The following is a 14,829-nucleotide window of genomic DNA, read 5'->3' as shown; positions in this document are numbered from 1 at the left end:
GCCTCAGTATTACTGGATTGAAGAATTGCTGCTTCTTGTTAGGAGGTTCATTTCATTTCCCATTGCTCCCAACATCATACTTCCAAGCACTGAGAATTTCACGTGGAGTTTAGTGAAGTAGACTTCAGTTTCTCTACATCACTTCTGTATTAGAATTTTTTTAATCCTTTCATAATCTTGTTGCATGTTTAACTAAATCAATATGGCCCGAATGAACCGCCCAGCTCCTGTGGAAATCACCTACAAGAACATGAGATTCCTGATCACACATAATCCAACCAATGCAACCTTAAACAAATTTATAGAGGTAAGGCCGGTATAGAATTCTTACTGATGTATTTTTAATCCCTGAACAGCATGCGATATTTATATATAAATAAATATATATTTACTAGCTAATAACTATTGTAAAAGCCATATGGGGAGGTACTGAGTCTGTATATTGATTTTTCCTTTCAAATACTGGTGCTTTGCTTTGAAGATCTGTAGACAAATCTGTAGATATCTGCAAATCTGCAGACAAATCACATATACTTTGGCTTTCATAAATGTGATTCTGAGAGTGAAGTAATAATTATACTGTCTAGTGCGCAGTACATGAAGTACATTGTTTAGGTCTGAAAACGGGAATTATCTAGCAGAGTTATGTACAGAGCAATACAAACATTGCTCGCATTGAGATTGAGCTGAAGTGGTGTAACATTTCATTGCACTTCCTGCATAGTGATACATAGTGTGGGTCAGAACCTTAGGAGCTAGTAACAGGATTGCAATATGCTTTCACTGCCTAGCTTCCTTCACTATTAGCAGATCGAGGTTTTAGTGTAGCTTAAGAGGATCCTCTGTGTCACAGCGTCTTCGAGAGTGACATTTGTGGCAATAGGCTTAGTCTGCACTCAGCTGCTGAAGCTACTTCGAGTGCTTTGGTGCATGCTACTGACTGAAGCCAGTGGCTTGGCATATATTGCTAGTGTTGAATTTATCAACTAAACCACATATTTAGCATGTTGGAACTATAAAGTGTGTGGTTGTATAAAGTGTGTGTGTATGCTAATAAGTTCCTTGCAGAGCTACTCCATGGGAATGTCCAAGTTTGCTAAGTCCCTCCTTAGCAAGATTTTAGGTGTACTACACCTCAATTCTGTATTTCGCGCAGGATTATTTACAGGAAGCAGAGTGAGGTAACATTTGCTTGTCTTTATATTCTCACAAGTAGATCAGGTCTGCTTAGGCTGTGCTTCAGTCATTACCCTGGCAGTGGCAGTCTGAATGATATTTGTTGCAGGAAGAATGAAGCAGGATTGCTATTTTTTTTTTTAATTATTAATTTCAATGTAGGGTAATAGCAAAATGGAAAGCTAAATTTTGTCATGACAGTTCAGGAACTGGAATAATTCATTGTCCTGTGCTTTTAACTCTTAGGAGTAAGTGGTCTAACAAACCTGTTGTTTTAAGCAGAGAGAGAGGGGGAAGATTTGAACTTTGCTCAGAATGCTTTTAGTGAAGTATGTAGCTTTGCAAACCAGAAGCTTCATGTTCCTTTAAGATGAATGATCATTTGGAGATGGACTACTTGGACTAATCAATATTTATCAGGATCTGATTTTAAAAGAAAAAAGTCTGATCCAACATAACCAAACTCAGTCTGCACATCAGACTATGTTTGCAGAAAAGCCTAAAGTATCTGGTTTTAGCACACAAGTTTTTAGTCATTTCACCTTTCTGTGTCTTTGCAGGATGGCAAGCATTTGCATGAGTTTTGCTACTGAGAATTTTGGAATGAGTTACTAAGTTAGTTTATTAAGAAAATTAAGTGGTAAAGTGAAGCTGGTTTACTGTTACAACATTTTTTCCACTCCTTAGGAACTTAAGAAATACGGTGTTACCACAGTGGTGAGAGTGTGTGAAGCTACTTATGACACTGCTCCGGTGGAAAAAGAAGGCATTCAGGTTTTGGTAAGTAGTGTGGAAGCAGAGTTTGGAACCAACACATTTTGCTGTTCACTCTACCCTCTTCCCCAAAAAAAAGATTATTTGACACCACTTTATGAGTGTATTCACTCAGCAACTGATGTAGGAAAAAGATGTGGAGACATCTTTTCTTGTCAGGAAAAAAAGTTCAGTTTTGAACTAAATCATGTGATCAATGAAAACTGATTGAGAGGAATCTATTTGTAATATTGCTGTAGTTAGACTATTAGAAAATTGTAAGTTTAAGTGGTTTCCTCAGCTGTCAGCTCTTTGTCCATTGTGTCTCCTCCTTTTTTTTTGCCTGTGCATACAGCTTACAAGAATTCTGTCTTTGTGTTTGTCACCCTGTGTTCTAGGACTGGCCCTTTGATGACGGTGCTCCACCATCCAACCAGATTGTTGATGATTGGCTAAACCTCCTCAAAGTTAAATTTCGTGAAGAACCTGGTTGTTGTATTGCTGTACACTGTGTTGCTGGTCTTGGAAGGTGGGTGAAGTTTTGAAGATTTGTTGAATTTGTCATCCCTTGCCAGACCTGTTAAGATCTAGCGCAAAAGTTTACTTGAGGCAAATGTAAAATAGGCATGGATCCAGTATTGGAATGACCTCATGCTTAAATGGAGTTAAGATGGCAGGAAACTGTTGTATGTATTTATTGAAGATCTTTAGGTCAAGAGATGATGCTTCAAAGCTCTCATGAAGTCTACAGAATTAAGTTAACAAGTGTTTTCTTGTACCGAGTATGTTGATGAGTGCCCCATTGAGATTTTTTGTCTGTTTTTCCCTAATAGATTTGGGGTTTTGTGACTTGTCTGCTTTCTCTCCATCTCCATTTCAGCAGTATTGCCAGTCTCCTTGAACCAAGGGCATTGTAACTGTTAACCACAAACAAGTGGGTGGTTCTGGCACATCAAGACCAGCTTTCGTCCACATCCTATCTGGGGGATGAAAAGTGTTTTCTAAAGTCCCAAAGATGTTTTGTCGCATTTCTAAGTGATATGAAAAATTTTAGGGATATTGCTAAATACTCTCATCTTAGTCCTGTTCCTTCTGTCTGCTGCCACTATCTTAAATAGACTTCCAACAGTTGTGAGAAAATAATGGTTCTACTGCTGTTCTAAACTACTTGGGAACTAGATCTGTTCCAAAAGAAGTTGCTATATTCTAGCCATGGATTATAGCATGTCCAGTATAAAATGGAGGTTTCTGGTCTTGTTGTCCCTAAGCCTGGCTTATCCACTGCATTATGGCTTCATATAACAAAATTCACTGTAATGAACTTTGTAGATGAATGTTACCAAAACAAGTCCTTTGCTGCTGCTTAGAACGATACAGGTTGGTTTTTCCTCAAAATGGGGTAGTTAATTGGTTGAAGTCAGTCCTAGCTTTGTGTCATGTAAGTTTCCTTTTAAATCCCTGAACATACAAAACCACTTAAAGTTACTACGATATGCACTAGTCTGTTGCTAGTGTGTGGCGTGAGGTTTTGTCTTGTGGGTTTTGGTAGGTTTTTTTTGAGTCATAAATTCCTAATGTATTTGAGTTTGATTTAAGTCAAGCTTTTTTAACTGAAAATTGATTCTGTCAAAGGAGGAACACCATGGCAAACAAGTAAATCCTCAGGGGAGTGTAGTAGCCTGTGGATTGCATCTGTTCCCAAAACTTGTGACACTAGTGTGGGATTTGTCACTTCTTACTGAGCTGGACCTCTCTTCTGACTTTTGTTTTGGCATCCTGACTGCTTCTAATGGTTATTCATTTTGGAGAATAAAAACCCAAATGCAACTCTTCCTCAGAATCAATTGATTTGAAACAAATGCTTAAAGATTACTTGCATTTTACTTCTGTTATCCTCTAGTGTACCTAAAATCAGATCAAGGAAGCTAAGGTTGACCAGAGTTAATTTAAAACCTTATTTAATGAGAATGGCTAACTCAAAACCAGGTGATATTATGTCTCAATGAATGTCGAATGCCTTCTGCCTTTTCTGCTTTCCCAGTGAAGAAACATCAGATATGCGAAAAACAGTAAATTTTTTTTCTGAGTACGCTTTGACAAAAGCTAAACTGATTTTTTTTTTTTAACCAGAGCTCCAGTCTTAGTTGCTCTTGCACTGATAGAATGTGGAATGAAGTATGAAGATGCAGTGCAGTTCATAAGACAGTAAGTGTGATACTAACATGTACCTGTTCCCAAGATTCAGTATGTTGGTACATCCTTGGCTCTGAAGGAAATTCTGAATTATCTTTGATGCCTTTTTTTTTTTTTTTTTTTGGTAAGGTGTTTAATTTAGTACATCTGAAATTGTAGTGCATACAGTCAGTGTTGTAGGATTTGGATCTGTGGAATGGATATTTTTCTGCTGAAACCAGAATCCATAAATAGTTACTTTAGGAGGCTTTAAAAAAAAAACAGAACAACCATTAACAAACCCCCTAACCTTCAGTTAGATTTGCAGAGTTCTCTTTATTTTACATATGAAAAGCAGAATACCTTTATCTTTTCCTGTAGTCTTCTGAAGGCAAATATATCCTTGGATTTTTTTTAATCAATGTATGTAAGTCAGAGGAGAGAGTTTTAGTCTCAGTATTTTGACTTCTCAGGTTTCAGTTAAATATAAAAAAAAGCTGCATCCATTATAAACAATAACAAAACACTTCTTGCATAATTGCCATGCTTCGAAGAATTAAATTCAGCTTGCACTGGTTGTATATGAAATGAGGAATAGGTAGCCAGGTACATACTCCAGTCAGCCAACATGTACCTTTTTTTTGCATATATACAGTTTGAGAAAACGAAGGAAGCTTTATTTCTGTTCAGCATCTTTATTATGGGGACTTTTAATGTTTATGTACCTTCTTACTATTGTCATATTCTTCATAATTGTTTTAAGAGAATGAATAACTTCAGCTCTCAAGAAGACCATCTTGCATCTTGTCTATAGCTTTCTTTTAAAGTTTCTTCTAAAGATCCTAATGTAAAATCTCTGGCTTTTGCTTATCATAGGCTAGAACAATGTCTAAAATGTTATGTACTCCTTTGTGCATGTGGTCCAGTGAGGTATTTGTGAAAGGAAGCTACCACCCTCTTTCCTGGCACTTAACTTCCAATATCCCTACTTTGGCTACAGCCTTGACTTAAAGGTGGCTTTTTTTAAGTGACCTAAAAATATTTTTCTCTGGTTGGTGATATTATTTCACTGGGCAGTAGATTATTGTTCTGCTTCAAATCTGTTTTTTTCCATTTAGGAAGCGGCGTGGAGCTTTCAACAGCAAGCAACTTCTGTACTTGGAGAAATACCGCCCCAAGATGCGTCTGCGCTTTAAAGACTCCAACGGTCACCGAAATAATTGTTGTATTCAGTAAAGCTCAACAGCCTATAGTACTTCTTTGGAAATAAAGGATGGAAACTAGAATTAAACAGACTGCATGCCAAAGACATCAGTCTGGTATTTTTTAGTAGTAAAGGAAGCTTCCTTAGGAGTATTTATTAGGCTAAAGGCTCAGTAGAAATGCAACTTCTATGTTTAGATAAATATCTGTCTATGGAGACCCAGTAAATGTTTTTGCTGTACCCTGTTTCTGAGCTGTCTCCTTGTTCATTAATTATCAGATCAAATATCCTTTAATCATGCCATTGAGTCTTACTGACCTAGTTTCAACTACTATAAATTGGGGTACTAAAATAAATCAATCTGTAGAGAGATTAGGTGCCAAAATACCCAGCATATCAGCTACATGTTTTTCCTTAAAATGGGCATAGTTCTGATGATGTGAGAACTACCAGCTTATCTGGACCTTACTATCTTTTTTTCTACAGTCATTTCAATATTGAAGAATATGGCCTCTAAAGTAGTCTTGCCTGCTCACGGTATGTTTTGTCTCCCACAATCGCACTAGAATTATCAAGATTTGCACAGTCTGTCTTTTTAATACTATGAATTACAGCAACTTTTTACCCCTGCATCTGTACTTTTCTGTTACCTGAACCTCTCCATATTACAAGTCATTACTCTGGTTATTCATGTAGAAGATCTTTTAAATTGTACAGAAGCACACAAGTCTTTAATGTCTCCAGACAAAAAGCCTTACAGTAAAATTAATGTTGGCACTTCATGTGCAACTTAACAGAGGGCCTGAAAAGGTTGGGAGGGGCTATTTAATATTTCTAGTAAAATGTTGCCTTTGTCTTGTGCAGGAAGTATAGAATATGCCCTTTACTTTAGTAAATATTTTTTTAAAACGTAGAAATGCTTTGTTATTGTAGCTAAAAATTCTTAATCAGAAAATTTCTGAAAAATCTTGTAGTTTTCTTTTACTGTACTTATTGAGAGTTGTTTACCAACTATTGTTTTGTTGAAAGTGTGATCTTTTTCTTTTCTTTTCTTTTCATTTTTCCTCCTTGAGTTTCTGCTGTGACTTGGGCAGACCTCTGTAATATTTTGTATGCCTTTCAAGCTGCGTAACTTAATATTTGGATACTTGATAATTTGTTTTATTATGTAATTGATAAAATGGTGATGTGTATTAATGTTAGTTCAACCATATATTTATACTGTCTTGGGAATGTGTGGTTATAGTTCTGTGGGAGAAATACTTTGCCAGTGTTCACCAGCTTGTAAAATCTAGTGCGAGAGCTTAAAACATCTAAATAAAGACTGAAATGCACTTACGAAGTTTGCTGAAATGCTCATCACTTTCACTTACTTTTGTGTACTGTCAGCAGTCTGGAGGTGCCTAAGCTCAGAATCTAGTCAGGCATCTGTTTTCTTCTTTTTTTTAAATGTGGGCCTGAATGTCCCCTTTGCTGTAATGTTTGCTGTTTGTTTTACTCATAAATAAATGTGGATAAAAATTAATGGTAGAAAGTACAGTATTTTTTCATGTAGCTTACTTGTGACTTGCTGTCCCCAGTACTAAAGCAGCTTACTTACTTAATATTCTTGAAGCTGTTTTGCAGTAAAACAGAAGAGGATATGCACCATTAAAGCTTAGAGAACACTTGAATCAATGCCATTAGAATTCAGGTAAAAATAATGTGATAGAATTCTTCATTGTCAAGACTGAAGCTATGTACAAACAAGATGCTCCAAAAAATGCGTGAGCAAAGATCTGTTATTTGAGTTTCCAAAGTGGTGACTAAACTTCCTGACAAATACTAGAAGATGCTCTTAGTAGGCAGCTGAGGTGATCGATGCTCATATCTGCTTAAACTTTGGTTAATAGATCTCTTCCTTTCTAAACAGTGAGGTGGGATCATAGTACCAGTCAGTGAGATTTCTGAAGGATTGCTTTTGGAGAAGTTATGGCTTCATTGTAAAGAACACTGTATGATTTTAAAATGCCTAAAATAATATAATACAATCCTTAAAGCAGTAAAATAAAACTTTGGATCAAAGTTTTATCTTTCCTGTGGAAGCTGAACTGGGTTAAAAGGTATTTTGTTTAATAGAATACAGCTTCATTTGACTGAAGAAATGAAATGTTATGGAATGACATCCAAAGTCATCAATGTTTCTGTTGCCAAGATGGGCTAGATTATAGGAACAATGGCAAAGACAAAATCTTCATATATTCTGTAACTCATCATTATGCTGATTGATGTAAATACTGGTTTAACACAGATTATTATCCAAGTTAAGAATTCTGATTTGGTCGCCCATGAAAATAGGAGAAGTCTGTAAAACAACTACAAGTAAAATGCCTGGATTTTTTGTTTTACTTAAAATTATTAATGCAATTGCTGTACATAGATCAGATTTTGCTTTCTTTACAGAATTCATCGTGGGTAAGGAGGGTTGTGTTTCAGTTAAGAGCTCTAACATGTTAGTGATGGAAGCTCGGTTCATTGAACTCTAAACTTGAGACTGGGCTTGACTTCAGTTGATTTCAGTAAATGAGGAAAAATTTGCATGAGTGCATGTCTGTTGAAAGTCAACTTCTGAACTCTTTCTCTGTTTAGACATGACTCTTAGGAACAGAAAATCTTTTCCTCTTTTGTAACAATTCTGGTAGTTTTCAACAGTACTTAAGTTGTGAAGATAGGATAGCAGATGGAACAACATAAAACAAGTTGCATGAAATTGCATGTAAAGGGTGTATATATTATATATATATATACAAATATTTACAAATTCAACTGAAGAAATGCTTAAGCAGATTTACTGTAGCTTAAGACTAAAGCCTGGCATGGAAAATAGGCTTTAATGTAACATTTAATTTTGGATGCTTTCAATGTGTAACTGCTTTGGCCCCTCAAGAGGTATGTTGTAGTACATCCCTGACATCTGCTAGACTGGTTTGTGCCGCGGACTTAGTGGCTTACGTAATGTGACACGTAAATGGTGGCGGTGTTTACATCATTCCTTAGCATGTAGCAGAAATGTTCATGGGAAATGGGGTGAGAGTTTGCAATTAGTGCAGTAGAAAACTGATTAATTCCCTATATTGTTCTGTCATATAATCCCTTAAAAATTTGAAGGTAGTCAAACAAGGTACTTTGTTACTGATTATTCAAAATTAGGTATAAAATTGGATGTGATTTTCTTGAATCTGATCGTACAAGTGCTGAGCAGTCAGTTTCAACTTAAGTCTGTAAACACTTGTACTTAAATATACATGAAATTATGTGGAACTCTGTTTCTCAACAATCCTGAGCCAATTCAGACTGTACTCAAAACTAATTAATACTTCTAATCTCCCTGTCTTCAGTTCTCGGTGTATAAAAATCCATTCCAGTCCTTAAATTAGTGGGGTGGTTCTGGAGATAAGCAGTAATTTCTGAAGTAATCAGACCCTTGGGCTTTATCGCAGAATAAACAATGAGAAAATGTGTAATTCGGTATTGAGGCTGAATCCAAGGTTAGACTTAAGGTCTTTGGCAGTAAGAAATGTAGTAAGGCTCTGCTCATTTATGTGAGAATTGTTTATCCTTAAAATAGGGATAGGGGAAGAAATCTTCAGTAATTAAATAAATGTATTTGAGAGGGCCAGACTAGGGGTTCATATATGATCTTACCTTAATTGTTTTTAAGCTTCTGAGTGCTTGACTGCAGCATTAATAATAATGGTTTTCCTTTTTTTTTTTAATATGTGCAACATTATTTAAATAATTAGTGAGAGCACTCAAAACAGTATCTTAGATTTGCTGGGATTTTGCTGTGTCTTTAATAAGCAAGTATTTTCTGTCAGTATTGGGAAAGTTATCAAACCAGAGATAGTGTTGTCCCAAGAAGATTACTATTACCTTTTGTATCTATTTGTGTAATCCCACTGTAAAAAAAAATAAATCAGTTATACTTCACAAGTTGAATTCAGCTCTTAAAATCAGGCTGAAATTTGATGGGTTTATTAATAGCTAGGAGGGACTTAACTGAAGAAATACAGATTTTTTAGTGAAAGGAATTTTACTCTTAGGTATGTCTCAGCTCTCCTATGCTGAGAGATACCTAGATAGGTTAGCTGAAGAGCTCTCTAAAGATGAGAGCATGTTCTGTAAAGGGAACATGGGATGGCAAAGTCAGTTTTTAGTATTGGTAGGTACAGGCAGATTAAATAAATTTCACCTAACTTCTTTAAGTGCAGTAGTTCAAAGTGTCAGGTAAAGTATTTCTTTCCACATACTCTACTCTTCATGACAATTATAACTCAATCTTACTGATATGAGTTTCTGCTACGTGTAACCACAGCAAGTGGCATTTTTGTCTTGATGGTCACCTGCATGACTGCTGTTAATTTTGATACATACTGTCCTAATGCATTGATAATTATCTCAATAACAACACAAGTTCCCTATCAGTTGAAAGCCTCTTTGTGAGGTAATAGTGTTTAAATAGTGATCTGACAAGAAACGATAGGGACAGTGCCAGAAGATCAAGTTGCCTGCTTCAGTTTCTGATTCAAATGAGAACTCTGAAGAAAATCAGATACCAGTGTTTAGATACATGGGAATGCTCAAGACAGAAATACATTCAGTCTCAATACAACATGTAACCTGTGTCTGTAAGAAAACCTAGATGTATAGAATGGGTATTTTCTATTGGGCTGGCGTCTTAGTCTCACCACTTTATTGGTGGAGTAACAGATTTTTATCCTTTTTGTAAATTTGCACATGCTTTATCATCAAGTTCCACTGATGCTTGTTCTGAATAGGACAGAGCTTGAATTACCTTTGGACTCTGGAGGAGTGAGAGTTGCAGGTGATGAACTCTTCTTCCCCTTTCACAGGAGCATAGTTATGATACAATCTGAACAGGACAGTGCTGCTCAGCATTGTTATGCACATCCACAGTGCTAGTAGGAAGCTACACACATCTTAGTTTGCCTTCTTCAATTCCCCAGTAAATCTGTGTGTCTTTAGGTAGGGCATGCAAACCCTGAACTTGCATTTAAAATTTCAATTCAACTGTGACAAGTTTCAGTTCATCATAGTAAAAGCACATAAAGACAAGAGGGCCATAGCAGATGTGCAAAACCATGGAGTTCCCTCATACTGCAAGTACACTCATCTCTTTACACTTGATGTACAAATTTTTGCAGAGTAACATGTCTCCTGTCTGTCCCAGGGATGGGCTACCCTACTCTTCTCTCCCTGGTTTTGTACAGCAGGATTCTTCTCCCTGCCTTCAAAGTGGGAGTTCCTTTTAGGATGCCATGGAGGATGGGTACCTGGCAGGAACTATATACCTCTGATGCTCTCAGATGCTATCTCAGGCCACCCTACATGGAGTGGTTCTGCACTATGTCTTTATTCAATAGACAGAATTTTGGTAATGGGCAGACTTTTTTCTAGGCAGACACTTGCTGGCTGTTTCCTATATTAATCTAATCAGTGAGACAATTTTATAATATCCAATCACTTTGTGTTGTTAAGGTTATCCTTCTGATGGAGAGCATGCAAACTTTCCCATATTTGTGTTAAATCACACCCCTTTTTACCTCTCCTATTCTCATACTTCATTCAGTTGCCTGATCGTGAGTTAGCCTTTTGCTGCATAAGGTTTATTTCAAACATTGAGAGTCTTCACCTCCCAAGTTATTGACCTTATTTTGTTCCTGTTTTCCCTGTCTAGAAATTCTTGGTAATTTCTATTTCACTTGTCTACTTCTCATCGAAACTCCCTTCTGGACTTCCTTAATTGCTACGTGGTTTTCTTCACTGGAAAAAAACATAGGTACTGTTCAACAGCACTTGATGTTTATATGCCTGTCTCAATTGTCTTTCATCACTACCAGAGTATTTATACTACTTTGAAGTTGGGTCTCAATAAGTTCTATTCCAAGCCCTTTGCCTTGGAAGTAGTTCTGAGCCAAGTCCAGGAAGGGAATTTGAGAGAATTTTCATATATTATTGGGTTGAAGCATTAGGATATTTTTGAAGGAAATCCTCTTATCAATACTCTATTATAAATACTCTATTAAGAATATAGAGTAATTTAGATTGGACAAAACATTAGAAGGTGATCTAGTCCAACCCCATGCTCAAAGCAGGGATAACTTCACAATTAGATCAGGTTATTTAGGAGCCTATCGAATCAAGTTTTGAATATGTTCAAGGATAGAGATAACAGCTCCTTCCCAATATCCGTCCCTCAGCTGAAAACTCTTCCTTTGGGAATTATTCAGAATATTCCCAGATGCAATTTCCCTGTTCCTCACATTTTTTCACTGTGACCTCCAAGATACTCTGTCTCTTCCTCTCTACATTCATCTGCCAGGTAACAGACAGAGGAAATTTGCCCCCTCAGTCTCATCATGAGGGTGAAGAAGCACAATACACTCTATGCCTCAAGCCTCTAATAATCTGTGACCTTCTACCATGGTTCTGTCCAGTTTGTCAATATTTTCATGTACTAGGGAACTAGACACAGGCTACCATATGATTGCCTTCACAGAAGCTAAAAATTACGGTAAATAGTACTGGAGTGAAATTTCAAGTATTCAGAATTCGTAACTGCAGTTTCATAGCAGCAGTTCCATAGACAACCTCCCAAATTTGTTTGGCACGTAAGTCTCAAAGGCATATTTTGTGCTGGCTATCAAAGTTTTTCCTCTAGCACTAAAAAAGTTCATTAATGCATTTTTTTTCTGTTTTACACCAAACTCTGCATATAACTGCAACTCTGTCTTATTTTCTGGGATCAAATGTCTTTTTTCAGTCTTGAATCTGTGTATTGCATCGGGTAATTCTTAACAGCTTGTAGCTTCTACACCTTTTACCTCTCTACAAAAACCTATCCTTAGTTATAAAATCAATGGCTAAACATCCTTTGTCTTCAGAACCTTGCCTTTATCCACCTAGCTGTATGGGTAATTTTAAAAGCCTCTGTCCCTTTCACCTGTGGAATTGAATGTTTTTCTGCTGCTTTCTAGAGTAGGACACCTAACTTCTGTTTGATCCAACAACTGGCAGCTACTAATGAGTCTTTTTGTGGGGAAAGAGAATGATCATGTTATAAATTTGGTGAAAAGTGCATACATGTTACTGTTCCTATACTAACTAAAGCAAAGAGGAGGTAGGAAATTAAAGAAAAAATAGTGTCAAATCAGATATTCTTAACCAAAATATGTGGGTTTCCTTTATGTGATTAGAAAATTATTTATGTGATTATTGGTTGTTATTGTTCTGCATTTGAAAAAGTCAATTCTCATTACAGAAAAAATAGAAAAGACCAGAGGAACTAACAGTTTTAAATTTTGCTAAAAATGTAATTCATGATAACATAAAATCAACTTCAAATGAGCAAACTATGGAGCCTCCTGAACAAGTGATATTGGCAAATCCCAGGTATTTTAAGCAGAGTGTCTGCTGCTCATCCTGGAAAAAATCATGGCAGTAAGCTAAGAAAAGCAGCTATCTGATTATTAAGGGGTGCCAATGTAGTATTTCTGACTCAGAAAACAGTAACCAGAAAAAAAAAGAGTTTGTTCAATATTGTAAATTCAGCAGATAAATCTAACTGGTGGTGTAGTACATATCAATTTATTTCAGAAGTCTAACTCTGCTTTGTATAACATTTTAAGTTATGCAATTCACAAAATAAATGCAGCACTTGGGTTTTAAAATCATTTAAATCAAGTATCTTGCAGACAAAAGAAAGATGTTCCTGTGAGATATTGTTTGACTGTTTAATGGCCTACTGCCGTAACATAGCTTTTTGACAGTAGCAAATACTGCCCTACAGCAGGGCACCACCATACCCAACACATTCTTTATCCTGATAAGCACATGGAGCAGTCTAACTCCTTTCCACATATTGACAACCAAAGCATAATTAACAGTAAAAAGCAAGCCATGTTTATGACCAGTGTGATCATAATCTGACTGCACAGAGCATATTTTCAAAAATTCCATTTAGACCAAAAAACATGGAAAGACTATAAGGAATATAATTCACAAACCTCTTGGGAAGAGTTGTGGCTAAATAGAGGCCTGGAACTATAAGCAAAGAAACTGCCTTCTGCTGCTTTTTCTTGTGTTCAGGGCACTAGGAAACCTAAAATAAATAGGTTACTTTTCAATGGAAACAACTTGGAAGATCTGGCCTACTACCAAGTATCTCATGTATGAAGGGATTACATGATAAAACAGTGCTAGGGAAGAATGGCACAGCTGTAATTGTGTACACCTGGTGTGTCACTGTACACAAAGGCCTCTGTAATACCTACAAAATTTGCTATTGGGGTGCTCTTTTTTTTTATGCTGAACTGCAACACAGGTGCTTCAGAAGGGCAAGTTCATGACATAAATGCAGTGGTACAGTGTGGCCATGGCAAAAGAAAAGTGCACATACTCTGTTAAACTGAGATGGGTCACTGGAGTTATGTGACTTTTGACAGTGTAAAGAAAAAACTGAATAGAGCAATGAACAATGATCAGATTACCAGCAATACTTTGCCTGCTGCTTGTGTCAAAAGAAATGAAATCAAAAGGGCTGAATGCTGGAAAATTTGTGCAATGCAAATTCTACTTAACTGAATTTTGCTTCAGAAAGTAATTTCATTTCTTTGTATAATTATCAACAGTATTTAGAGGGTTAGCACCTCTAAAAGTTCCATGCCTAAAAAGCCTTTGAAAAATGAGTGCAACCAACCCAGTAGCTCAGTCCTGCACCATCATAAGAATTCAGGGTTTTTTTAAAAGACGCTTGTTTTGGAAAGATAAGAGTCCTTCTGAAACAGAGGAAGTACAGGAAGAAAACTGGAGAAAACCAACTTGTGGTAAAGTGCATAAGTAGCTTTGGAAGGGCAGGGAGAAAAAAATGCTGAATAGGTTAAAAAATGCTCCACTTCAAAACTGTTCTGTTGCAAATACCTTGTGTATTGCCTGTAAATATTGTTGTGTTACCATGCCTTCAGTTTAATGCTTCCTCTCTTAGTGTGATGGCAGCAAGAGAAGCATTCAATGTATTTCAGCCTTCATGGCACCACAGAAAGCCCTAGAGAATACAATCTCAAAGACTCAAAACAGAACTGAAAAAAAGGAAACTAAAGGAAACACAACTTTTTTGTCCTTACATCATGTTTGTATTTCATTACAAAATACTAGGAATATGTAAAGACAGCGTTAATATGATAATATATAAGGTAATTCCAAATTCGATTTTTAGAAATATTAAAAATCAAATTTCTCTTTTGGAGGTGCTGAAACTTGGTATATGCTAGAACCAGCCAGAACTGCACTTCATGCCAGCCATCACAACTGAAAGCAGCATAATGAATGCTGCATTCAGCTAATGCTGTAACACAAATTAGGAAAGACAGTCCTGCTCTTTGGTATCATGTAGAGACCAAATTGCTCCAGGTCCTGATGTCCTGACAAACGCACACCGCCACAGTTCCCTTGGGTGTCGATTCGTG

The 14,829-nt window shown here is 36.6% G+C and overlaps 1 protein-coding gene across 1 annotated transcript; it reads left to right on the top strand.

The window, feature by feature from the left end:
* Nucleotides 1-88: 88 nt before the first annotated feature.
* On the top strand, nt 89-6,830 carry PTP4A1 (protein tyrosine phosphatase 4A1). The gene is made up of 5 exons (XM_005483943.4): nt 89-307; nt 1,864-1,956; nt 2,328-2,458; nt 4,060-4,134; nt 5,220-6,830. The coding sequence occupies exons 1-5, from the start codon at nt 203-205 to the stop codon at nt 5,335-5,337; spliced, it is 522 nt and encodes a 173-aa protein (XP_005484000.1). The 5' UTR covers nt 89-202; the 3' UTR covers nt 5,338-6,830.
* The last annotated feature ends 7,999 nt before the right edge of the window (nt 6,831-14,829 follow it).

Source organism: Zonotrichia albicollis, chromosome 3, assembly GCF_047830755.1.
Source record: "Zonotrichia albicollis isolate bZonAlb1 chromosome 3, bZonAlb1.hap1, whole genome shotgun sequence".
Classification (NCBI taxonomy): domain Eukaryota; kingdom Metazoa; phylum Chordata; class Aves; order Passeriformes; family Passerellidae; genus Zonotrichia; species Zonotrichia albicollis.
Note: the sequence above shows the minus strand (reverse complement) of the source record. Positions and strands in the feature narration are given on the sequence as shown.